The sequence below is a fragment of the Choloepus didactylus genome, chromosome X (assembly GCF_015220235.1).
Source record: "Choloepus didactylus isolate mChoDid1 chromosome X, mChoDid1.pri, whole genome shotgun sequence".
NCBI classification, from domain to species: Eukaryota; Metazoa; Chordata; class Mammalia; order Pilosa; family Megalonychidae; genus Choloepus; species Choloepus didactylus.
The window spans coordinates 107,227,858-107,255,052 of NC_051334.1; the positions used below are offsets into that span (position 1 = coordinate 107,227,858).

At 35.9% G+C, this 27,195-nt stretch overlaps 1 protein-coding gene across 1 annotated transcript in view; it reads left to right on the top strand.

Moving 5' to 3' along the window:
• Window positions 1–27,195, top strand: part of LOC119522295 (protein diaphanous homolog 2-like) — a 308,625-nt gene that overhangs the window by 20,612 nt on the left and 260,818 nt on the right. The window contains exons 2-3 of the mRNA XM_037820855.1: window positions 7,172–7,273; window positions 9,043–9,137. Coding sequence (XP_037676783.1) covers window positions 7,172–7,273; window positions 9,043–9,137 — 197 coding nt within the window. The remainder of the gene's footprint in view (window positions 1–7,171; window positions 7,274–9,042; window positions 9,138–27,195) is intronic.

Sequence of the window (27,195 nt, forward strand, 5' to 3'; positions counted from 1 at the left end):
TCTACCCAAACTCATCTACAGATTCAATGCAATCCCAATCAAAATTCCAACAACCTACTTTGCAGACTTGGAAAAGCTAGTTATCAAATTTATTTGGAAAGGGAAGATGCCTCGAATTGCTAAAGACACTCTAAAAAAGAAAAACGAAGTGGGAGGACTTACACTCCCTGACTTTGAAGCTTATTCTAAAGCCACAGTTGCCAAAACAGCATGGTACTGGCACAAAGATAGACATATAGATCAATGGAATCGAATTGAGAATTCGGAGATAGACCCTCAGATCTATGGCCGACTGGTCTTTGATAAGGCCCCCAAGTCACTGAACTGAGTCATAATGGTCTTTTCAACCAATGGGGCTGGGAGAGTTGGATATCCATATCCAAAAGAATGAAAGAGGACCCCTACCTCACCCCCTACACAAAAATTAACTCAAAATGGACCAAAGATCTCAATATAAAAGAAAGTACCATAAAACTCCTAGAAGATAATGTAGGAAAACATCTTCAATACCTTGTATTAGGCGGCCACTTCCTAGACTTTACACCCAAAGCACAAGCAACAAAAGAGAAAATAGATAAATGGGAACTCCTCAAGCTTAGAAGTTTCTGCACCTCAAAGGAATTTCTCAAAAAGGTAAAGAGGCAGCCAACTCAATGGGAAAAAATTTTTGGAAACCATGTATCTGACAAAAGACTGATATCTTGCATATATAAAGAAATCCTACAACTCAACAACAGTAGTACAGTCGGCCCAATTATAAAATGGGCAAAAGATATGAAAAGACAGTTCTCTGAAGAGGAAATACAAATGGCCAAGAAACACATGAAAAAATGTTCAGCTTCACTAGCTATTAGAGAGATGCAAATTAAGACCACAATGAGATACCATCTAACACCGGTTAGAATGGCTGCCATTAAACAAACAGGAAACTACAAATGCTGGAGGGGATGTGGAGAAATTGGAACTCTTATTCACTGTTGGTGGGACTGTATAATGGTTCAGCCACTCTGGAAGTCAGTCTGGCAGCTCCTTAGAAAACTAGATATAGAGTTACCATTTGACCCAGCGATTGCACTTCTCGGTATATACCCGGAAGATCGGAAAGCAGTGACACGAACAGATATCTGCACGCCAATGTTCATAGCAGCGTTATTCACAATTGCCAAAAGATGGAAACAACCCAAATGTCCTTCAACAGATGAGTGGATAAATAAAATGTGGTATATACACACGATGGAATACTACGCGGCAGTAAGAAGGAACGATCTCGTGAAACATATGACAACATGGATGAACCTTGAAGACATAATGCTAAGCGAAATAAGCCAGGCACAAAAAGAGAAATATTATATGCTACCACTAATGTGAACTTTGAAAAATATAAAACAAATGGCTTATAATGTAGAATGTAGGGGAACTAGCAATAGAGAGCAATTAAGGAAGGGGGAACAATAATCCAAGAAGAACAGATAAGCTATTTAACGTTCTGGGGATGCCCAGGAATGACTATGGTCTGTTAATTTCTGATGGATATAGTAGGAGCAAGTTCACAGAAATGTTGCTATATTAGGTAACTTTCTTGGGGTAAAGTAGGAACATGTTGGAAGTTAAGCAGTTATCTTAGGTTAGTTGTCTTTTTCTTACTCCCTTGTTATGGTCTCTTTAAAATGTTCTTTTATTGTATGTTTGTTTTCTTTTTAACTTTTTTTTCATACAGTTGATTTAAAAAAGAAGGGAAAGTTAAAAAAAAAAAAAAAAAACAAGGAAAAAAAAAATATGCAGTGCCCCCTTGAGGAGCCTGTGGAGAATGCAGGGGTATTCGCCTACCCCACCTCCATGGTTGCTAACATGACCACAGACATAGGGGACTGGTGGTTTGATGGGTTGAGCCCTCTACCTCAGGTTTTACCCTTGGGAAGATGGTTGCTGCAAAGGAGAGGCTAGGCCTCCCTATGGTTGTGCCTAAGAGCCTCCTCCCGAATGCCTCTTTGTTGCTCAGATGTGGCCCTGTCTCTCTAGCTAAGCCAACTTGAAAGGTGAAATCACTGCCCTCCCCACTACGTGGGATCAGACACCCAGGGGAGTGAATCTCCCTGGCAACGTGGAATATGACTCCCGGGGAGGAATGTAGACCTGGCATCATGGGACGGAGAACATCTTCTTGACCAAAAGGGGGATGTGAAAGGAAATGAAATAAGCTTCTGTGGCAGAGAGAATCCAAAAGGAGCCGAGAGGTCACTCTGGTGGGCACTCTTACGCACACTTTAGACAACCCTTTTTAGGTTCTAAAGAATTGGGGTAGCTGGTGGTGGATACCTGAAACTATCAAACTACAACCCAGAACCCATGAATCTCGAAGACAGTTGTATAAAAATGTAGCTTATGAGGGGTGACAATGGGATTGGGAAAGCCATAAGGACCACACTCCACTTTGTCTAGTTTATGGATGGATGAGTAGAAAAATAGGGGAAGGAAACAAACAGACAAAGGTACCCAGTGTTCTTTTTTACTTCAATTGCTCTTTTTCACTCTAATTATTATTCTTGTTATTCTTGTGTGTGTGCTAATGAAGGTGTCAGGGATTGATTTGGGTGATGAATGTACAACTATGTAATGGTACTGTGAACAATCGAAAGTACGATTTGTTTTGTATGACTGCGTGGTATATGAATATATCTCAATAAAATGAAGATTAAAAAAAAAAAAAAAAAAAAAAAGACGTAATGCTGAGCAAAATAAGCCAGGCACAAAAAGAGAGATATTGTATGTTACCACTAATGTGAATTCTGTGAAAAATGTACAATGTTTTATACCGTAGAATGTAGGGGACCTAGAGATACCAATTAGTGGAGGGGGAATGATAATCTAATAAGAACAGATAAACTATGGAGGGTAATCTCAATGTTATGGGAATGCTCAGGAATGATTATGGTTTGTAAACTTTCTTGGATATAGTAAGATCATGTTGGAAGCAATAGAGTTATTTTAGGTTTTTTTTTTCTCTTATTCCTTTGTTTTCTTAGGGGTTGTTAATTTTCTTGGGGTATGGTAGGAACATGTTGGAAGCAATGTAGTTATTTTAGATTATTTGTTTTTCTTACTCCTCTGTTTGGACATGGTTTATTAATTTTCTTGGGGTATGGTAGGAACATATTGGAAGCAAAGTAGGTATTTTAGGTTATTTGTTTTCCTTAATCCATTGCTTTGTTTGAAATATTGTGGGGTTTTTTTGGTTGTTGTTTGCCTGTTTGTTTTTAATTTTTTGATAAACAAAGTTAAAAAATTGAAAAAAAATCAGTAGAAAAATGGGAGTAAAAACTAAATGACAAATAGGGTGGGATGGGGGGATGGTTTGGGTATTCTCTTTTCACTTTTATTTTTTATTCTTATTCTGATTCTGATGTAAGGAAAATGTTCAGAAATAGATTGTGGTGATGAACGCATAACTATATGATCATACTGTGAACAGTTGATTGTATACCATGGATGACTGTATGGTTTGTGAATATATTTCAATAAAACTGAATTAAAAAAAAAATAAACATTATTGTACAAATATTTGTTCAAGTCCCTGCTCTCAGTTCTTTTGGGTATATACCAAAAGGTGGGATTGCTGGAGCCTATGGTACTTCTATGTTCAACTTTCTGAGAAACCACTAAAATGATTTTCACAGTGGCTGCACCATGTTAAAGTGCCACCAACAATATGAAAGTGTTTCGGTTTCTCTGCATCTTTGCCAACACTGGTTATTTTCTAATAACCATCTTAGTGGGTGTGAAGTGGTGTCTCATTTCGCATCAAAATTTGGTTTTGAATTGCATTTCTCTGATGGCTAATGGTATTGAGTATCTTTTCATGTTCTTTTTGGTCATTTGTACATCTCTGAAAAAATGTCTATTTAATTCCTTTGCCTATTTTTTAATTGGGTTCTTTGTCTTTTTGTTGTTGCGTTGTAGGAATTCTTTATATATTCTGGCTATTAAACCCTTTTCAGAGACATAATTTGAGGCTATTTTCTCCCATTCTGTAGTTTGTCTTTTCACTGCACTGTATTTTTTAACACTACCATTATTAGCTGTATTTTACCCTGGTTTTGTATATAGTATTGTTATAGGAAGTGCATTACTTTTACTTTTCCACATATTCTGTTTAATCTGATGCAACACATCAGTGACATCAGATTCAGTGATATAGTATTTTCTAGTATCTGCACTATAGCTTCCAATAACAAAAGGAGAATTTGCTGAATGATATGCTTGTATTTCTCCAAATTATATTATTATGAATAAGAACATTTAAAAATTTTAGTTCCTTTTGGAGATACTTCTGTAATTACTAATTTATATGTGACCTCTTATTTAATAGCTACAAGGAGAAATTTAAGCCTTGTGTACCATTATATGTTTGCACTAGGCTAATCCATAGAACATGCTCAACAAGTATTTATTGGATGGATGGATGAATGAATGAATGAACAGTATTGATGCCTTCTCACTAAAATTTTGAGATGAAGTAGTTATACACGTTTTGTTTTTATTTATGATTAGATACCACTTTGTAAATCAATCAGTTACCCAGTTAAAATATAATATTTGCTATAAATTACAAACATCTTGTCACATGTTCTGTGTATCCACTGGGATAGCAGAAAATAATAGGCAATTCCTGAACATTGCCTAAATTAGATTGGGGAAAGAATATAACCATGTTTATTTTGTTTATGCTGGTAAGCATCCCTCAGTAATAAAGGAATCAATTTAGAGTTCAATTGCATGTAAAATCTGTGTATTAAAGGAAACAAGAATACTCAGTGGGCATTTTCTCTTAGATAATAAGTATCTCGATGTCACATAGCTTTAATAATAATACAAATATATTATTAGCATCATTATCTTCCTACAAACAGTATTTCATAATGTTTCATTATTATTCTGTCAATTAGCAGTGCCAATTTAAGCACTGAAATTAATTGGGTCAACTGGATTCAAACCCATTTACTTTATGGTTTTTCATTTGCACAGGGAAAGTTCATATTTGATTGGTGGCCTCATTAAGAACCTGGAGACCGTAAGAGCATTGAAGACAAAAACAATTTTTGAAATTTTTGTATTGCGACTATTAAAAAACAAACAAAAAACACAAAACTCTTCAGTCCCATCCAAGTAATTTCAGATAATTATAGAATTTCTATATTTGTTTAAGTTTTGTCAGTGTTAGAAACATAGGGAATAAAAGCATCCTAAGACAGGTGGCATCTTGTAATCATTGTGATATCAGGCAATTTTTAACTTATGAAGACTTCAATACCATAGGGATAAATTTGATGTCTCATTACTACTCTTTAAATTCTTTATTTATCTAAGCCTGCAGCTGTGATCCCTAGGAATGCTTTTAAAAAACAAGAAGGCCTGAGGCAATAATAGCCACTGGTTAATATCTACTGATTAGGGCGAAAACATGATTCTTTTTGAAAGCCTGTCTAGTTAAGGGGCTATTTTAAACTTGCTTTGCTCTAGTGAGTCTCCAGAATAGCAGCACCCACTCATGGAATTCTTCTGGTCACTTCCTGAACCCGGGATTTAAGCTAGGTTGCATAACACAGGAAAAATATATTAGGATTCAAAAACCAAAAATGTGATCTATAGATATTTGAGATATCTAATATTAATTTTAAACACTTTTTTTTTTAATTTGGAAAGGGAGGGAGTATAGAATATCTTTAAATGAAAAAAAGTAATAGTATGAAATGATACAAAAAGAGCATTATCTATGCCTGAGCTAGTCAGGAGCCTGTTGTTCAGTTTGCAGAATAATCTTAATATATCCTCCATGCTTCAGTATTTTCATCCTATATATACGTGGCTAACTAGTCTGCCATTGTGAAGTTTAAGGCCTACCCAGATGTTATGACAATTTTCTTGACTGTTTTCTCAACTGGGTTAAAATTTTTGAATGATTCTAAAAGTACTATCAGTGTACTTCAGATTATTTATAGGCATAAAGAATGACTATTGAACTGTCATTTCTTTTTATATAGTTGTCTTAAACTGAGAATGTCTTGAAAGTTAGGATTACTTAAAATGCTGATTGTTGCATAGGAAACATGATGCTCTTAGAAATATCCTTTGCACGATGCTCTTAGAAATATCCTTTGAGGAACATTTGTGATGATTTTTATAGAAATATATTAAAAGTCATGTTTCTTCCAGTAATAGAAATTATGTTGAGTAACTATGGTAAACTACTTCTCGTCTCTCATAAGATTATAATTTTCAATTGTAATTATAACCTAGTCTGCTTAAATTGTGTATCATTTTAGATTGGTCATACAGGTGATGCTTACAACTAACTGTTAGGTCTTTATTTAGATAATGTATTTCATCTGTTTTTTTTTTTTTTTTTTTTTTTTTTTTTTTGGTACGGTATGCTCATTTAATTTTCCTATATTTGTATCATTAAAAAAGGTGGTCTCAACAAAAATACAAAAAAATTGCTGAAGGAGGTTATGGGGGGGTGGGGGCTAAAAACCACTTCTCTTAGTTTTCACATCATTTTAACTGTTCTGAAGTAGATTGTTACCTTCTGAAGAAAGCAAAAGTAAATCTTTTGTTCTAATCTTTAGTAATGTATACGTAAATGGTGCTACTATTGTGCAACTTGCAAATGGTTCACGCCTATTCTTCAAAGCAGTCTCAATAGGAGTTTTTATATGGCAACCTGTTTAGCTGTTAAAGTGAACTTATGTTCTTTAAAGAAATCTCACTGAATTAAAGAATTGTCTAAAAGAGAGCATATTTTAGGAGAAATGCATGTCTGCCCTTTTCCTCAATTACTCCAAATTAGTGAGATTTTACTATATATTTAATTCCAGTGCTGCTGTAAGTCTGTGGTAAAGGAGTAATTAATGTTGTACATTAGGTAAGAAGCAGCAATTGATTTTTGGTTCTATTTGACTTATCTGTTCTGCTTAAGCACTGATATTTAATTTGTAGGGAAACCTCTAAACAGTTCTATATTTTTATGTTTATCCTCTTCTTCCAGCTAATGAAATAAACACATTTATTGATTTCAGAATAAGCTTTATTAATGCAGTTAATATGCCTTACTAATGTTAGCCCACATACCTGGATTAGTACCATTATTTTTTATGAGTCAACATTTTTTTTTCAGTTCAAAAGAATCCAGATGCTTTAGAAGAAAAGAAGAGCATACCTGCAAAGAAAAAAGTGAAAGAATTGAGAGTTTTTGATCCTAAAACGGCCCAGAACCTGTGTATGTAGTTTTTGAATAGGGGTTGGTGGTGGTGAGGGACTGTTGAATGTGTTTAAACAAAGTTGTACCTAATTTGAACAGGCATATTTAGCATCTACTAGAAACGTGATCTGGTTGCCTTTTTACCATTTAGCCAGTGTGGAGAAAATCATAATTTAGACTTGGTCTGGCCAGATGAACCTTAGGAACAATAAAGCTTTGGAAAATACTGATAAGAAAGCGTTATTAGAGGACATAGTGAAACATAAGGCAGGCTTGAAAAAGAGTGCAGTGTTTCTTTTTTTTTTCCCTTCTGCTTAGGCATGGGATTGATATTTGTAGGGTATTCGCCAGTCCCATAGGAAAAATTCTTCTACTGCTATTCCTTTATATTTGAAGTAATTTTGATGTGAGCTAGTTAAATTGTTAACCACTGAACTTTAAGACAGGGTAGTGATCCTTGTAGCTTTTAACAAACCAGTTAGCCATTAAGTATGCTTTTGCTAATGTAGCAGTTGGACAGTTAAACCCATCTTCATTTAAAAAGGCCTATGTGTTGAAATCAGAAAAAAAAAATTTTTTTCATCACCACAGTGGACTGTGTTTAGATCCTAAGACGACTAAGACACTATGTATGAGAAATTTCATCATACCAAGCATTTCTAATTGCATAAATAAATACCATAGGAGTTTATTTTGTTACGGAATGTACTTTAGGGATCAGATTAAAATAGACAAATCATCATTCTTGTGTCAGTAAAAATGTAAGAAAAGCAGTCTACCAGTAGCTGTTGTGAGTATGTGCATTGCTTACCAGATAGTACATTTTGTTTATAAAGGTGATGTTCAGTACTTTAATACAGTATGATCTTAACTGCTAGTTGATGTCTACCAACATTTTTAATTTAGATTATGGTGATCTCATTTGGTCTTTATGTTTAGGTGATCATTTGCCTAGATAGTGTGGATTTTTTTTTTTTTTTTTTTTTTTTTACCTTTTGGTACCAGCGAAGTCATATAGACTTTTCATGGGGGAAAAAAGTCTTAGAAATATCTTAATATTCTGGTGATAATAACACATGTATGTTATTTTAAAAGTATGTTTAGTGGAAATTAAAGTTAAATTTGTTGAAAGATACCTTCCGAATATTTGTGAGCTTTTCTGGTTAGAATTTGTTGAATTATTCCAACATGATGTACTATATATTCAATTATGAAAACTTTCACTAGGGAAATTATGTTTTAACATATAAAACAACGAATAATATACTACATGAATGTCAGCAGGAATACTAACACTTTAATTTTTCCTTATGTGGGAGAATTGCAAAGTAGATTGTAATTTTTTTACTTGGTTACTTTATTGTCATTCTTGAGAAGTATTGTGTTTGATGAATCTGACAATCTCCACACTAAATTCTACATTTAATTAAAAGGCCAACTGGAAGTAAAATCTCTAAATTTTCATGGGTCGTTTTGTGACACATTTTGTGTCAGTCTGTATGCGTAAGTGTGTGGTATTGAGTGCTATATTAGTTGTTTTATTTTATATATAAATATGCATGAGCTGTAAACATTAGAGCCTGAGATGATAGGCCATTTTCCCTAAATGAATAGAGTAGTCCATCAAATGGAAACTACTTTTGGCCATAACTCTGTAAATTAATATTGGTGAAAGAAATTTCGTATTTTGATTCTTTGAAATTCTAATCTGGTATTTTTTAGGAATTTTAAATTTTGATGCTGTTCTATTTTTTAATAAAATCAGGTTTTTGTCTGTTTATTTTAAGCTATCTTCCTGGGATCATATCGCATGCCTTATGAAGATATAAAAAACATTATTCTGGAGGTTAATGAAGGCATGTTGAATGAGGCCTTAATTCAGGTAACTTGGATATTTTCCTTTTTAATCTCATTTTAACAGATATTTCTAGATTGCTGTCTTCTCAGTGGAGTTGTGAGAAAATGCTCTTCTCTATTGGATAATAGAATCAGGAATATTTAGCTGTATGGGCAAGAGAACTCAACATAGAAGATCCAATTCTAGTTTTGCTTCTGCCATTTATTAGGTATATGTCCTTTTAAATTTAAGCATATACATATGTAGATATAACATTCTCATTCATTGTACATAAACTTCATTCATTTCATTATAACGATGGCTCCATTAAGTAGATATTGTTGTCCCCACTTTATGGATGAAAAAGCCGAGTATCAGAGCTGGGGTTCAAAATAAGGTCTATCTTGACTCTAAAGCTCTGACTCTATTTTTTATTTTGTCTCCCATGGGAAAACTGCTTAAGCTTTCTAAGCCTCTGTTTCCTCATCAGAAACTACTTGGTCATTGTGAGGATTAAACAAAATAAATTGCTTTGTAGAATAAAGTACTGTACAGATCTAACATATTAGAATTCTCGATATGTCTGGTCCTGACTGGTTTAATTTATTGAAGGAAGAACTAAAAGGATTTTCCATAGAAAGGCATATTTATTGAAGTTTTTTTGTTTTGGGGGCTTTTTGGGGGTTGGAGGTTGTTTTTGAGCCATGTAATTTGCCTTAATTTTAAGAATATATTGGCTGGTTTATGGTTTAATAAGAAATGCCTATTTCAGATAAAAAAAAAACCTAACCTTTAAAATAATCAATAACTTGATGCATTGAAACAGTTTTGTGAACCTGAGTTAAGGGTTACACTTTAACTTGTATATCATATTACTCTTAATAAATCATGTATACTGTTATTTTTAAATAGTTATCCCAGGCAGCTCTCAATCAGGAATTTTTTTCTAGGCTGGAGGACAACTGGGCTGATGCAGCAGCCTTCTGTTACCAACATCAATTCTGACCCATTTCTATTAGTATTGCACATAGCAGAGTAAAAAAAAAAAATTCTTTTGTGTAACGGGTTTTAGGAAAAAAAATACTTTTTTTCTTTGAAACAAGCAAGTCCATAATTCTGAGTTGAAATGGGAAGCTGTTCACGTTTGTCCTGCCCCTCCTTGTCCAATTATTTTTTTCACACTAGTCAGAATGAGCAAAGCATGAAGCCTAAACATGATTTAGGTCTCCTGCTTTTTTTCAATTGGAGGGTTTAATTTTAAAATACAATAAGGCAAATAAACTCCTGACTCCTACTCAGCGATTGAAGCTTTCTTATCTTTTCTTTATAATCAAATTATATTAAAATAGAACCATATTTTGAAGAGTTGATCAAATGGCCATTTTATCTATTAGAACAGTATAGTTTTCCCTTCACATACTTTGATAAATAAAAAAGGAAGTAAATATACAGAATGCTACTGTGGTATTTATTTACTAGTAACATTAAAAACACTTATTATTTTTTAAGTCATCTTTTCGACTGTTTAGGAAATATACAACAGAATCAGAGACAGAGTCTTACTTATGAATGCCCCTTTACATGCAAAAAGCTCTTAAAATATTATGTAGAAATGTATTACCTCAGATTTTTTTTGTTGTTTCACTTTATTTTGTAGCTTAAACAATATATATATATATATTAAATTGGGTAAGCCTGGTCCAGTTGGGAGGAATGAATTACTTGCAATTTGGAGACTGTAGTGAATTAAGTCTAAATTCTTGAATTAGCTGATTTTGTCTCATTCACTATGCAGTCGAGACCACTGCTTGTAAAATCACTTTATTATGCTGAATCTTCTTGGATTGTATTCTGAGAATGTGAGTGAAAGAGAATCAGAAAGTGTAGATCCTGCTAGCCTACTTTTGTTCTTATCATACTTGATGCTTCCATACATTTCTTATTTGCTGTGTATGATTTGACCTGGAGCTGTCTTATCACTCCCTAGTTTCTAAACAACCATTCTCTTTTCCCAGCCTTTATTTCTATATCTGTTTCACATATCTGTGCGTTTTATCCCTGCATCCTTTGCCCCACCAGTTTCATGCCTTCTTTCTATTGAAAATGCACCACTGAGTACTTTTATTCAAGCCAGCTCGCTTTCCTTGTCAATACCAAACACTCTGAAATTTCTCCTCATTCCTTATCCTGCTCCATCAAAACTCATTTTCTTAGTCCTACTTGTGGGAGAAAACAATTTAACATGTAATTTAATGGTGTGCATAATTGGAATTGTGCTGCTAGTGTATGAGGCATAAATGGTGAGTAATTCACCTGAGTGATTAGAGTTAGTATTGCTTTTATTCAGACAAATCAAACCTCTGGGAATCTTGCGGTAAGAAGGATGGTTCTGCGTTGAAACAATTATTTGATTTTCCAGCTCCCAAAGGAGACGACTTTTATTAGGCAGAAGAGAAGACTAGAATCACCAGCACCTCTTTCACCCTCTCATCCCAGAAACATTTGTTTCAGTGAGGCAAAAGTAACATCAGTTTTCCATTCAAATGAGAACTGATTACCATTTCTAATTACTATATAGCACATCAATAATGCATAGCATTAAATATGTATCAGATTAACTTGGTTGTAAGTTCTATTTGATTACAGTGCTAAACTCCATCCGTGCATAATCATAGTTGTTGCTCATGTAGCATGGTTGTCTCCTTATAGCAGCAAAAAACAATTAGGAAATATCGTTTCCCAGAGACTTTAATTAACACCAGTATTATCTCTCCTACTATGATGGGTCAATAGGCTCTTCCATGCCAGACAACTAGTCAATTCTAGTTATTTAGCAGGATAAATGTCTCTCTAAAGAAATAATGATAATTTACTTTTATTTCATCAGCAAGATTAAGCCCAAATTTTAAGGTTATTAATAAAAAGTACTAAAGTCTCTTTTACTTCAAAATATCTAAATTTAAACTAGACACTAAGTGCACTATGTGAACAAAATTAAAATGTACTGAAATACATACAGTAGCACATAGACACAGTTAAAAAGCACATCATATCCTGAGGTTGTTGAAGAGATTTTAATATATGCAATTATAAGTTAGTTCCAAATGACTTACTCTCCTGGCTGCTAAAACAAATACCGCACAATGGGTTGACTTAAACAATGGGAATTTATTGGCTCACAATTTTGAGATTAGAAGAAGTCCAAAACCAAACCATCATCAAATGCTTTTTCCCAGAAGACTATGACATTCTGGGGCTGGCTGCTGGTGATCCTTGGTCCTTGGCTTTTCTGTCACATGGAAGCGCACATGGTAGCTTCTCCTGACTTCTCTGTGTTCTGTTGACTTCTGGCTTCTTCCCGTGGCTTTCTCTCTCTGTGTCTGAATATCATTCTGCTTCTAAAGGACTCCAGTAATAAGATCAAGACCCATCCTGTTTCATTTGGGCCACACCTTAATTGAAGTAATCTCATCAAAAGATCCTGTTTACAATGGGTTCACACACACAGGAATGGATTAAGATTAAGAACATGTTTTTCTGGGGTACATAGCTCCAAGCCACTACACTAAGTGTAGGTGATTTTTGGAGTCATCATTCCAGCTTTGAAAATCTGCTTCAGTGTGAATTAACTTTATCTATTGAGGGAAAAAAAAATTAAGAGAAGAGCAGTCAGTGTTTTGGGTTATCGGTGGTAAATAAATATTTGTAGACACATGCAGTTCATTGGCACAGAAATGAAATTAGCATTTTCAAAAAATTGACACAAGCATTAAGGGAGAAATAAAAGTGGATTCTGTTTTAGACCATTAGTGCATGCAAATGATTGTTAAAATGCTGAGGAAATCCATTTTGTTAGGGAGTTTAAGATCATATTCACAAGGTATTTGCTAAGAAAGTTGATTAATATAGAGGGTAGTATATTATTACTGGAAAATAATTTGTAAAGATACGCATAAAGCACTGGTTAATAACTAGGTGTCCAAAGCCCCCTATGGGTATACATGGATAGAATTCAGGAGGTCCTAGATATGGTTGTGAAAAATATCACATCTTTATTTTCATTAACCTCTAGCTAATGTCTAATTTCTTTAATTACAGTTGTAGGTAACAGATCAAAATACCTCTAACTTTTTCACTAATAGAAATAATAAATATTTTCATATCACATTACAGTTGTGGCAGATATCTTGAGATATTGTTTACACTCATTACTACTTCAAAATTACAGTAGTTAGAGCTGCCACTAGATCTTGTTTTGTAATGATTTAATGAAGCACATCTATTATTATATCACAATTTATATTTGTAAATATTTTTGATAACTATCTTTATAATTGGGTTCTTTTTAATCCTATATATTTTATTTTATTCTGAGAAAGGGTTCAAAAGGTAGTATTAAAGTCCATGGCACAAACAGAAAGGCTAAAAACTCCTGGCATAAGTGTTCACAGAAGGGGAGTTGTAGACTAGGGTGGGCTATGATTAGGTATTCTTCCTGGAAGAGGTACAATTTGAACTGGACTTTGAAGCTCTAGTAGGATTCATGTAGAGAGGGCTAGGGAAAGGTAATGGTTGGCAAAGGCTTGAGGCCTATAAAGAATAGTGACCTTATTATTCTGGACTTGTTTGGAACTCATATAGGGTGACAATGAGAAAGAATATATAAAAGATAGTTTGGGGTCATTGTAGAGGCAGAGAGATCACAAACTTAGACCCACAGGTGATATAAATATAGATATATGTTTTCTTTGGCTTTTATTGTGCTTAAAATGGAATTTGAATATTCTGTACTCTCCAGTTTGACACAGCCCTCACCACTCCCCATTGAATGTTACCCACTCTGATTCATTCCTAGTCCATATGAGCATCAGACTTTTGTATCCTTAGTAGACAATTTGAATGCCAAGCTATTGCATCTGTACATGGTCAAATTTATTTTTAGGAGGTTTACACTATCTGTATTATATGCAATGGCTTAGCATAAAGAGAATATGATGAACATTGGAAATAGGTTGGCAGTAGAGAAAAAGGGAAAGGTAGGTAAATAGGAAGTAAAAAAGAAAACAAAAAACTCATCCCAAAGCCTTGGCGATAAGATAGTTGTACCTCTGGCAAAAAGAGGTGGAAGAGAAAATACTTCGAGGGCAGGGGAGAAAAATTTTGATACATTGCTTTAGGATATGTTTTTGGAAATCAGAATAGAGATCGGGGCTGAAAATATGGATTTTTTTTTTTTTTTTAGTCATTTGCAAAGACGTGATTGCTAGGGCTGTGTGAACCAATGAATTTCCTGAGGTTGATAGTGAAAAAAGTGATAAATGGAAGGCTATGGACTACTTTTCTGAAGACCACACAGATTGAGGGATTGGGTGGTATTCCAGTTTGCTAACGCTGCCATTATGCAAAATAGCAGAAATTGATTGGCTTTTATAAAGGGGATTTATTAAGTTACAAATTTACAGTCCTGAGACCATAAAAGTGTCCAAACTAAGGCACCAAAAAGAGGATACCTTCAACCGAAGAGTGGCCTATGGCTTCCGGAACACCTCTGTCAGCTGGGAAGGCACATGGCTAGCATCTGCTGGTCCCAGGTTGTACTTGAGCTCCTCTCTCTCAACTCCTGTGTGTCTTTGCTTCTTTCTCCCAGGGTGTTTCTCTCTAAGCATCTGGGGGTCCTCTCTTAGCTTCTCCAGGGCAAAGTCTGGACTACATCTCTTAGCTTAGCATCTCCAAAAGTTATTCTGTCCACATCTCCAAGCATCGCTAAGCATCTCTGTCAGTTCCCAAGTATCTGGGTGTCCTCGCTTAGCATATCCCAGGGTATTATCATTTTTCTGCTCTCTGTGTGAGCTCCCTTTAAAGGACTCCAGTAAACTAATCAAGACCTACCCTGAATGGGTGGGGTCAAATCTCCATGGAAACAGAGGTCACACCCTAATCAGAGATTAATAAGTCTGCCCCACATGATTGCATTAAAGAATATGGCTTTTCTGGGGGACATAATAGATCCAAACTAGCACAGGTGGTATTAGAAAATCAGAGCAAAAAGAATCCTCATATCAGGAAAAGGGCCAGGATTTGGGGTCACAAAAGCCAACACAGGAGAGTTTTCAGGTATGATGCATAAGAGAATGAGATCAGGGAAAGATATACCTCTTGTGATATCCTGAATTGCTGTGACTTACTTAGTTTAAGTAGTTATTTTCTTGTAGCTCTTTCTTAAATCCAACCACACTGTATAGCAGACACCTGCATTCCTTAAGCAACTGTTTTCTTTATTCATGGTCTTTTGATCTCTGTCTCCCTTATTTTGAAGGGACAGATGCCTTCCTTCTGGGCATGCACCTGTCCGGTGTCCTAGTCCCATACCTTCTTCATTTCCTTCTCTCATTCCCTCCTTCCCCACTTCCTTCCCTCCCTTCCTCCCTCCCTCCCTGCCTTCTTTCCTTCCTTTCATTTTAAATAAATTCTCTCTTTGATGAAAGGCCAGAATCATCTTCAATAATGCCCCAAGTGAAATACAGCTCTGGGGTACTTCTTACCTGGAAACTACAGAAATACCTCCCAGGTTTCTCTCTGCAATTCATGCCTGGGAATATTCCAGTCTTTTTATGTTTTTATTTTTATTTTTTACCCAGCTAATTTCCCACTTATGTATTGCTTTTCTGAAATCCATTTGACTATCCTGCACTATACCCCATGTGTAGGGTATACGGGTTGCTGACTATTATGTTTTTCAAAATGTGATTTCACATCTCAAAACAGATGATAAGATTTATATAATTTATTATTGGGTACTGACAAAATGATTATAATGAAGCAAAGGCCATCCAATCTGTTCCCCTGATTCCATTCAATGCTACACCTAAGTCATCAAAGATAGATGTGTATCTGTCGATTCTGCATGGAAAAAAGATTCTTCAACTTCCCTCAATTAACCAGTTTTAGAGTATAATTATTCTTATAGTCAGGAAGTTCATGCATGTGTAATAGTAGAGTTCGTTTTTGTCTCCTTAATCCATCTTTGTAATCATTGATCTATTTATGTGGTGATCGACCATCTGTATTTTATGCAGGCTTGTGAGTCTGCATGTGATCATGCACTTTACACTGGTTGATGACTTTAGATGACTACAAGTATATCAATTAAAGCTATAATTACATTAGTATTGTAAAATTTGAAAACATTTTTTTCTTAAATAATAACTTGCATTTACTGCATTCATTTTCATAATTCTTTTGAAGAAATGAAACATTAGTAATGATGATAACAGTAATGAAACATTTCTTTCCAGTTTTTCATCATGGTGGAATAAATAATTGTTTCAGAGCATGCTATTATAATCTAAAAATAATTTTATCCATGAATTGTTGTTCTTTTTCATTTTTTACTTCTAACTGCTTGGTTATCTTTAAAAATTTTTTTTCTATTGCCTTTCTTGAATCAAGTTTTCTTTGACCTTGGTTCGCTAATTTCTGCCTGTTTAAATCACACCTAATTGCGAAAACAAATATGTGGACTGCTTGCCTTTATACCCTCTGTGTCTATTGTTAATTAATGCCAGTATTTCCATTTGTTACCACTACCACTAATTGTTTTGTTTGCAAATGTTACTGGACTATTTCACAAAGAAAAGGTGTCTTTAATTAATTATTTTTTCTTTTACTATTTGAATTGTAAAAAATATTTTTAAAATGGAAAAAAAATTGAGCTTGTTTACACTTTGGACAAAACATAGGTCTTATTAATAGTTGAGCAAGATATGACCTCAAAGATCATCTTCTTTGCTGCTTTTGAGATTTTAAGCCATGGTGGACCCTCATTTCAATTCTGGTTCTTTTATATTATAGATCCATCCAATTCATTGAAGTACATTGGTGGTTGGGGGGGGGGGGGTAGGCCAGGAATTCCCTGGCGGTTGTAGAATTGGAAAGTGCTTTTCTTCCTCATACAGAATTCCAGGACTTTGAACTATGAAATGAGAACCAAGGTTATTCCATAACTCACACTCTCACTTTTATGTGTGAGGCAGAGATCTGTAACTCTGGACAAAAAGCAGCACAAGTGATATGGAGCGCAGACAGTCCAGGCTCCAATGTCTTTGATGAAACTTATAGAGCAGATGGAAAATAATCATGCTGATTTTTGTTTTTGTTTTTGTTTTCCTACTAGTTCCCTATTCATTTTTTGGTAATATATTAAATTTGCTTCAAATCTGAATATTCTTGGTTAGGCCTATCTTATAATCAAAGTAATAAAAATAATATTCTTTTCTAGATACAAGTAATTCTATATAGAAGGAATAGATCTTTACTTGCCATGTGCTTTATTTTCCTTGCAATTTTATTGAGATGTAGTCATGTAACCATACAGTCATCCCAAGTGTACAATTAGTTGTTCAAAGTATCATCATATAGTTGTGCATTTGTCACTACAGTCAATTTTTGAACATTTTCATTACTCCAAAAATTAAAAATAAAAATAAAAGCAAAAAAGAACACCCAAAACAGCCCATCCCCTCACCCCCCACCCTATTATTCATTTAATTTTTGTCCCCAATTTTCTATTCATCTGTCCATACACTGGACAAAGGGAGTATGAGCCACAAGGTTCTCTACGGTCACATGGTCACACTGTATAAGCTATACAGTTATACACTCTCCTTCAAGAATCAAGGCTACCAGGTTCCAGTTCAACAGTTTCAGGTATTTCTTTCTAGCCATTCCAACACATCAAAAACTAAAAATGGGTGTCTATATAATGCATAAGAATAACCTCCAGAAAGACCTTTTGATTCCATTTGAAATCTCTCAACCCTTGAAACTTTATTTTGTTTCATTTCTCTTTCCCCTTTTGGCCAAGAAGGCTCTCTCAATCCCATGATGCCGGGTCCAGACTCATCCCTTGGAGTCATGTCCCATGTTGCCAGGGAGATCCATACCCCTGGGAGTCATGTCCCACGTAGCAGGGAGTGCAGCAAGTCCACCTGCCAAGTTGGCTTAGAGAAAGAGGCCACATCTGAGCAACAAAAGAGGTTCTCTGGGGGTGACTCTTAGGTACAATTATAAGTAGGCTTAGCCTCTCCTTTGCAGTAACAGGCTTCATAAGGGCAAGCCCTAAGATCAAGAACTCCGCCTACTAAACTGATAGTCCCTAGTGTTTGTGAGAATATCAGAAATTCCCCAGATGGGTAACTTTAATATTTCCACATTTTTTCCCCAGTTCCTCAAGGTGACTTTTCAGATACTTTTTATCCTCTGCCCAAATTACTCTGGGGTGTACTGGGGCCTCACACCAACCTGTTCAAACAATGCCATGTGCTTTTACAAGGTTCTGTTATAATTCTAGATCTCCTATATAAAGCAGTCATCAATTCTGTTTACATTATATGATAGTTCTGGTATAATTTAGTGATACTAGAGTAATTAATATGCTATGGTATATTTCAACATATTATAAATATAATTTTATTTTAGCTAAGCTTTAAAAATATTTGTGGGAGGCAGTCTTGAAAAAATACCCTAGTGAGATTTAACGATGTTGTTTTTATTCCTTAAGCTCAGTGGTAGGCAACTAGATTCATTGTCTTTTGTATACATTTTTGCATGTCTTAAATATAAAACAATAAATAAATTTAAACATTTGGCAAATGCTAAAAGCATAAGCTTAAGGTATGGATTCTCAGCCTCAGCACCATTGATTTTTTGGGCTGGATGATTGTTTTGTGGGTCTGTCCTGTGCATTGTAGAATGTTTGGCAGCATCCATGGCCTCTACCCACTAGATGTCAGTAGCATCCCCCACACACACTTTAATTGTGACAACTAAAATTATCTCGAGGCATTGCCAAATGTTTGGGGGGGAGGCAGTGGGGGAGGGGGGCAAAATTGTCTCTGATTAGGAACCGCTGCCTTAAGAATTACTTTAATTTCTGAAATATAGGTAGTAAAGTTTCAGAATTTAATGTTTCTGATCATTTGCTTTTATTGTTTATGTTCATTATGCATACAAAGTAATAAATCATACACAGAGGTTTTGGACAGTTGATAAGTATAGGCAAAATACAAAGTTGATGCCATGTGTTTACAAAATCTGTTTCTCAGGAATGTCAAGTACTGATGTTAAGCTCTAATTCTGACAGAATGCATTCACTTAAATTGCAAATGTCTATAGTCCAGCATTGTTTAAAGTACAGACCATAATTATTTTTCAGTTTTGAATACTGGTAATCTATATTAATGTGAGTTGGCTTTCTTCCTTTATCACATACTAGGTGGTTTTTGTTTGTTGGTTTGCTTTACATTAACAGCTTAATAGTATTGAACAATTCACTTTAGTGTATGCCACCATCCTTAGAACCTTATGTGTTTGTTTGTTTGTTTACAGTGCCATTTAGGTAAGTCAAATGATATTATGATAACAACTTCCACTTTGGAGTCAGAAAACTAGGTCTGAATCCCAGCTCTGTCACCTACCAGCCATGTGAACTTGAGCAATTTTCCTAAAACCTGTCTGAGTCCATTTTCTTTATCTTTAAAATAGCTGGTAGATTTGTTGTGTAAATTAAATTAAATAACATATATAAGAGTCCCCTAGCACAGTTCTGCTCACATGGTATAGGCACTCAGCAAATGTCTTTTGGACTGAGTGGGAACAGTTCAGTTAGGTTTGGATTTTAAAATCCTTCAAAACTTTCAGTTGAATAGTCATCTCTCAGTTTTCTATGTTAATGGAAAGGATTATAGCAGGGTGACAATTCTCCTGGGGCTTTTTCCATTCTTTACATTGTCTGAATCCCAGAAATAGAGATATCAAATAGGGACAAAGGAAAATTCTAGGAATAGCCTACTATTTTTGAGGGGATAATTAGGAAGCCTTGCTCCCATTCCTTCATCCTTTGTTTTGCATCCCTTCTTTTCTATTTGTTTATTTGCATGCTGTAAAGACAAATGCAGTCTTCAGAGTAGATAAATATAATCAAATTACAGTAGAAGTAGTAAGTGGCCTCTAGATAAAGTAAAAGAATGCTAGAACAAGAGCTGCCTTGGGGGACTGTGATAGGTGGGAATGAGGGCTCCACAATGTTATCAAAACCTTTTTTTATTTTTATTGAGATTGTTCAGATACCATACAACTATCCAAAGATCCAAAGTGTACAATCAGTTGCCCACGGCACCACCCTACAGCTGTGCATCCATCAACACAATTATTTTTTTTTCAATTTTTAGTACATTTTCACTACTCCAGAAAAGAAACAAAAATAAAAAGGAAGCTCACGTCCTCCCATACCCCTAACCACGCCCCACCTCCATTATTGATTCATAGTTTTGATATAGTACATTTATTACTGTTGATGAAAGAATGTTAAAATACTACTAACTGTAGTATATGGTTTGCAATAGGTATATATTTTTTCCCTATATGCCTCTCTATTGTTAACCTCTAGTTATAGTGACATACATTTGTTCTAGTTCGTGATAGAGATTTCTAATATTTGTATAGTTAATCACGGACATACAGAATGCACAGATGTGAAGGTGTGCTTCCTCTTTGACAGGAAATGTCATGGTTATAGAGAAGGATTGAGGTTGGGAACGTTTACCAGATAGCCACCTCAGATGTTGAACATATGGAATCCCCTTATCTAGTCTTATGTCTGGTCCTCCTCAGAAGGGCCAAACCGTTAAGTATCAGCAAGAGGGCAGGCCTTCAGAGAGTGGTACCCAGTTGATGATGGAGTGAGCAGTTGTACAGTAGAGACTGCTTTGAATGAGGCTGCATCTGAAGTAAAGCCAAGATTTCCCACAATAAGTTCTGTTTAACCAACCTGAAACCAGTCATGGGATAACAAAGGTATTTGGTGTTACTTTATCGATATACTGTCTTGTATATGTTAGTTAATCATTTATTTTTGTGGACTGCAGCATTGGCATATATTCCAGATCCTCTCTACATATAGTCTATTCAGTTGCTTTGCATTTGATGCTGGAGTGGTGGTAGAGTTTGCTTGATGAATTTTTATAAATAAACATGAGCACATATCTCTAGTTGGGAAAACATTCAATTTTTGAGGAATGCATTGAAGACTGTTACTGGCTTTATATCTGTTAGAAACCCAGTGCCCCAGGCCAGATACACTTTAGGGGTTATTTTCATAGAAATTTTGAGTATTTCTTTGAGGGGTGAATATTTCAAACAAAACAAGTTTTATGATTTCTTGTAGGATTTCTTCAATTTTTGTTTGACTAGCTCGTATTAGTTCAAGTTACAAATGATGCCTAAGCATAAGAGTTGTTCAGGATAGGATTGCCTTTTATCTCATTCTTATTAAGCTCAACTGATGATTCTTCATGTGAAAATGTATCAGGTATTGTATTTGCAGAAGGCCCAGAAAAAGTCAACAGTTATTTTTCCTTAAAAAAAAAAAAAAAATAGGTTGAAATAGATGAGTTTAATCTTTGGGGATTATTACTTAGTCTGTAGTGGAGAAGCAAATGGAAGATTGTGTCTGGGCATTGCAAATGTGAAGGGTCATTATCTAAATAATGGTGGCCAGCTGAAAATTGTTCCTGACTGGCTCACCAACAGAAATCAATATTGAATTGGATTAGATGAATAGAAGACAAAGTCCCAAGCTGTAAAATTTTAAGCCCACAATGTGAGCTCTCCCAGAGTGATCAAGAATATATGAGGACAGAAGGTTTATACAAGGTTGGTCTCAGTCATTTTTCTAGTATCAGGCTGTATGTGTACTGTTCAAAGAATAGCAGGAATAAAATGTAACCATATATATCTGCATTACTAGTACCTTTGAAGCCCTTTGTTTACCCCTTCCTCCTCAGAAGAAACCACTATTCTGAATCTTGGGCTCATCATCCCCACCCTTTTTTGAAATAATTTTACCACATATGGATGTATCCCTAAAATATATGTTGTTTCACTTTTGTTTTCTTTTTTAAACTTTGTATACATGTATTCATATTGTGTACAGGTTCTTCTTCTACTAACTTTTCCTCCTTTTTTGAAATTCATCCATTTTGATGTGTGTAGCTATCTTTTTTCCTTTCATTTTTGCTGTAGTATAGTGTTCTATATAGTATAGTATATGAATATTCCATGATTTATTTACGCATTCTCCTGTTGGTGAACATTTGTGTTGTTCCTTGGTTATTGTTTTAATATTGCTATTGCTTTTATTGTCATTATCATTATTATTAATGCTGCTAGTACAAAAAATGTTGCCATGAATATTTTTATACATGCTCTTTTTGTAAGTGTTTAAGAATTCTTCTAGGGAAGTGATTCTTAAAGTGTAACCCCTGGACTGGCAGCCTCAGCATCTCCTGGGAATGTGCTGCAATCTCTCTGCTCCTACCCCAGACCTAATGAATTAAACTTTGGGACATGAGACCCCATTTGATTCTGAAGTACACTATAGTTTGAGATGAATGAGTCTTAGACCTAGGACTGGAAATGCTGGGTTATGGGATTTGTGCATCTTCAGCTTTACTATAATGTCTTAGATTGCCATGGCTGCTGTGACAGGTTAGTTGGCTTAAACAACAGGAATTTATTGTCTCACAGTTTTGGAGGCTAGGAGTCTAAAAATCAAGGTATCAGCAGACCATGCTTTCTCTAAGTTATAGAGACTTTAGAGAAAGCATGGCATTCCATCTATCTGTCTCCTTTGGTTTCCTCCTGTGGCTTCTACTATTCCTGCTCAGTCATCTGTGTCCCTGTTTATATTTCTTCTCCTTATAAGTACTCCAGTCAAATTGGAACAAGGCCTGCCCTGATTCAACTTGGCCTTATATAAATAGGATGTTCAAAGATAGCTATTTTAAAATGAGCCCATATCCCCAGGACCGTAGATTAGGACTTGAATGTCTTTGTGGGGGGTTATGATTTAATCTACCACACCAGGTAATGCCAAATTATTTTCCAGACTGGTTGTACGAAATTACACTACTACCAACACTGTATCAGAATTCCCCTGCTCTAAATCAGTGAATCTCAACCCTAGCTGTAGATTGGAAGTGTTTAGAGAACTTTAGAAAAATAGTCTTGCCTTGACCTTCACTCAGACCAATTAAATCATAATTTCTGGGATAGGGCTTAGGCACCATTTTTTTAAATTCAATTTTATTGAGATATATTCACATACCATATAATCATCCAAAGCGTACAGTCAATTGTTCGCAGTACCATTATATAGTTGTGCATTCGTCACCGCAATCAATTTTTTTTTTGCCATAAAGTTTTTTTTTTTTTACTTTTATTTTGAAATAAATTCAAACTTACAGGAACAGTTGCAAAAACAATACAAAACCCATACACAGAACTCCAGCATACCCCGACCCCCCTCCCCCAATACCCCGATCCACCAACTTTAACATCCTGTCACACCATTTCTTTCTTTCCCTCCCTCCCTTCCTCCCTCCCTCCCTATCATCCCTCATCTATTGCCCTGTCTTCTGAACATATGAGAGCAGGCTGCACACATCCTTGAACAAACAATATAATTCACATATACAATTCCCATGAACAAGAACATTCTTTTATGCATTCCCATTAAGTGCAGCTAATAAGTTCAAGAAATTCAACATTGATACAAAGCTTACATTCTATATATATATTTTTTTTCTTATGTCTTAACTGTGTCCCTTTGAGCCTCCTCTCCTCCATCCTCAGATCCCATCCAGGATCATCCTTAGCATTTAATTGTCATTATCTATTTAAGACTGTCTTTTTTTTTTTTTTTTCAATTGTGGAAACATATATACAGCCTAAATCTTCCCATTCCAACCCCTCCCTAGTATTCCATTAGTGGGATTAATCACATTTAGAATGTTGCAATACTATCACCTTCTCACCATCCATTACTAGAAATTTCCCTTCACCCCAAACAGCAACCCTACAATCATTTCTTAACTCCTCATTGCCCCTTCCCCCACTTCTCGTAACCCATACTCCACTTTTCATCTCTATGGTAATATTCTCTGATACTTTCTTTGTGTTTACCATGGAGCTTAAATTTAACCTCTTAAATCTATAACAATCTTGTTTTTCTTTGATACCAACTTAACTTCAATAGGACACGTAAACTATGTTCCTATACTCCTCCATTCCCCCACCTTTATATAGTTCTTCTCAAAAATTACATATTTTACATTTAGTCCAAAGCCACTGATTTATCATTACACTTTATGTATTTTATATCCTGTAGGAAATAAATAGTGGAGTTACAAATCAAAAATACAGTAGTATTGGTATTTATATTTACCATGTCATCTTTATTGGAAATCTTTATTTCTTCATGTGGTTTCAGTCAGTCATTTAGTGTCCCTTCCTTTCAGCCTGCTCAGTTCCCTTTAGCATTTCTTATAGGACTGATCTACTAGTGATGAAGTCCCTCAGCTTTTGATTATCCGGGAATGTTTTCATCTCCCCCTAATTTTTACCCTCCAGGTGTTTGTGAATTTTCTAAGTCTGTGATGATTATTGACTTCTATTTGTATTCCATTGTGGTCAGAGAATGTGCTTTGAATATATTCAATTTTTTTTTTTAATTTATTGAGGCTTGTTTTATGTCCCAGCATATGGTCTATTCTGGAGAAAGATCCGTGATCACTAGAGAAGAATGTGTGTCCTGGTGATTTGGGATGTAATGTTCCATATATGTCTGTTAAATTTCTCTATATCTCTCTCTCCTTTCTTTGTTTCTCTGTCAGTAGGGCTCCCTTTAGTATCTCAAGTAGGGCAGGTCTTTTATTAGTAAAATCTCTCAGCATTTGTTTGTCTGTGAAAAATTTAAGCTCTCCCTCAAATTTGAAGGAGAGTTTTGCTGGATAAAGTGTTCTTGGTTGGAAATTTTTCTCTCTCAGAATTTTGAATATGTCATGCCACTGCCTTCTCGCCTCCATGGTGGCCGCTGAGTAGTCACTACTTAGTCTTATGTTGTTTCCTTTGTATGTGGTGAATTGCTTTTCTCTTGCTGCTTTCAGAACTTGCTCCTTCTCTTCAGTATTTGGCAGTCTGATCAGAATATATCTTAGAGTGGGTTTATTTGGATTTATTCTCTTTGGAGTTTGCTGGGCATTTATGCTTTGTGTATTTATATTGTGTAGAAGGTTTGGGAAGTTTTCCCCAACAATTTCTTTGAATACTCTTTCTAGACTTTTACCCTTCTCTTCCCCTTCTGGGACACCAATGAGTCTTAAATTTGGACGTTTTATTTTATCTATCGTATCCCTGAGGTCCATTTCGATTTTTTCAATTTTTTTCCCCATTCTTTCTTTTGTTCTTTCATTTTCCGTTCTGTGGTTGTCAAGGATGCTGAGTTGTCATTCAACTTCCTCTAATCTTGTATTATGAGTATGCAATATCTTTTTAATTTGGCCAACAGTTTCTTTTATTTCCATAAGATTATCTATTTTTTTTATTTACTCTTGCAATGTCTTCTTTATGCTCTTCTAGGGTCTTCTTTATGTCCTTTATATCCTGTGCCGTGTTCTTCTTCATGTCCTTTATATCCTGTGCCATGCTCTCATTGTTTGACTTTAGTTCTTTGATTAATTGCACCAAGTACTGTGTCTCTTCTGATCTTTTGATTTGGGTGTTTGTGTTTGGGTTCTCCATATCGTCTGGTTTTATCATATGTTTTAAGATTTTCTGTTGTTTTTGGCCTCTTGGCATTTGCTTTACTTGATAGGGTTATTTCAGGGTCTATAAAATACCAATCTCTAATTTGTCAGATCTACAGCTTGGTGGCGTACACTTTCTCTAACTAACCAGCAGATGGCGTCCGCGAATCACTTATTCCCCTCAAGTCAGTTCTCCCCAGCTTTGTCTTTGTGGTGTGTGGGGGTCTGATTCTTGTGGGGTTCAATTGGTGCACTAAGTTTGGGTGTGTTGTTGGTGCTGTCCACCCTGAATGTGGGGCGTGTGTCTGAGCAGTTGGTGGGGAGGGCAGCTTTAATAATCAAACCTCCCAGGTATTCCCGGAGATTTAAGGCTGTTGCAAGAGTCTAAGCCCTCATTTCAGTCTTGCCACAGATTGTCTCTGCCGCTGACCCACAAGTCCTTGGTATTGGCGTAGGGTCCCTGGGATTTCTGAGTGGGTCCCTCTTCCCAGCCGTGCTCTTCCAGGACCTCTGCTGAGGGAAGGCTGTGCCACATCACAAGTGTGCGCCGGCCCTCCAGGGGAGCCCTGGGCCACTGGGCTGTGCAGAAGCCTGCTGTAAAGATGGTTGAATGGAACGTGTTAATTTCCCCCTCTTTGCACAGCTCCGCCTTCCCAGCTCCAGGAAAATTAGCTGTGGGTGCCCTAAAGGCCACTGTCCACAGCCAGTATTGTGGCATGTGCGCGGTGCTGCGGGAAACACTTCCCATCACACTGGGTTTCTTGGCATGGCTCTCGGCTGTGGGTCCGGCCCCGGGCGGGAGCGTCTCCAGCCCGCTGGGGAGATGGTTGCAAGGGGCGCAGTTTCTTTTTCCTTTTGGCTCCCCTCTGCCCCCCTGGCCCTGAGACAATCAGCAGCGGGTGTGGGTAGGGCTATCCTTCATGCCAGACACCGAGGCATTGGGAGAACCTGCTTCTGCCATGCTTCACTGCGTGGTTCTCACCATTGTATCCGCAGTCGGTCCCAGATTTTTTTTTTGTTTTTTTTTTAAAAAAGAACTAGTACATCTCCAAACTCCAGCCCACCGTTTCCCCACACCGCAGCATGGCTGCCGGACTTTCAGCCAGCTCACTCACTTGTTTCAGGATGCAGACTCCCGATTTCACCAAATGCACGGTCTCTGTGGATTTAGCAGACCTTGTCCAGCTGGAGCATCACTGGAACTGGTGTTCTGGGTCATTTTCTGGTTTTTATCCAGTATTTTTCACAGAGATTTTTTTTTTTTTTTTTTTTTTTTTTTTTGCCCTGTCTCACCTAGCCGCCATCTTGGGTTCTCCACCCCAATCTATTTTTTTTGAACATTTTCCTTACACCAGAAAGAAACAGAATAAGAATAAAAAATAAAAGTAAAAAAGAACACCCAAACCATCCCCCCCCCAACCCACCCTATTTTTCATTTAGTTTTTGTCCCCATTTTTCCA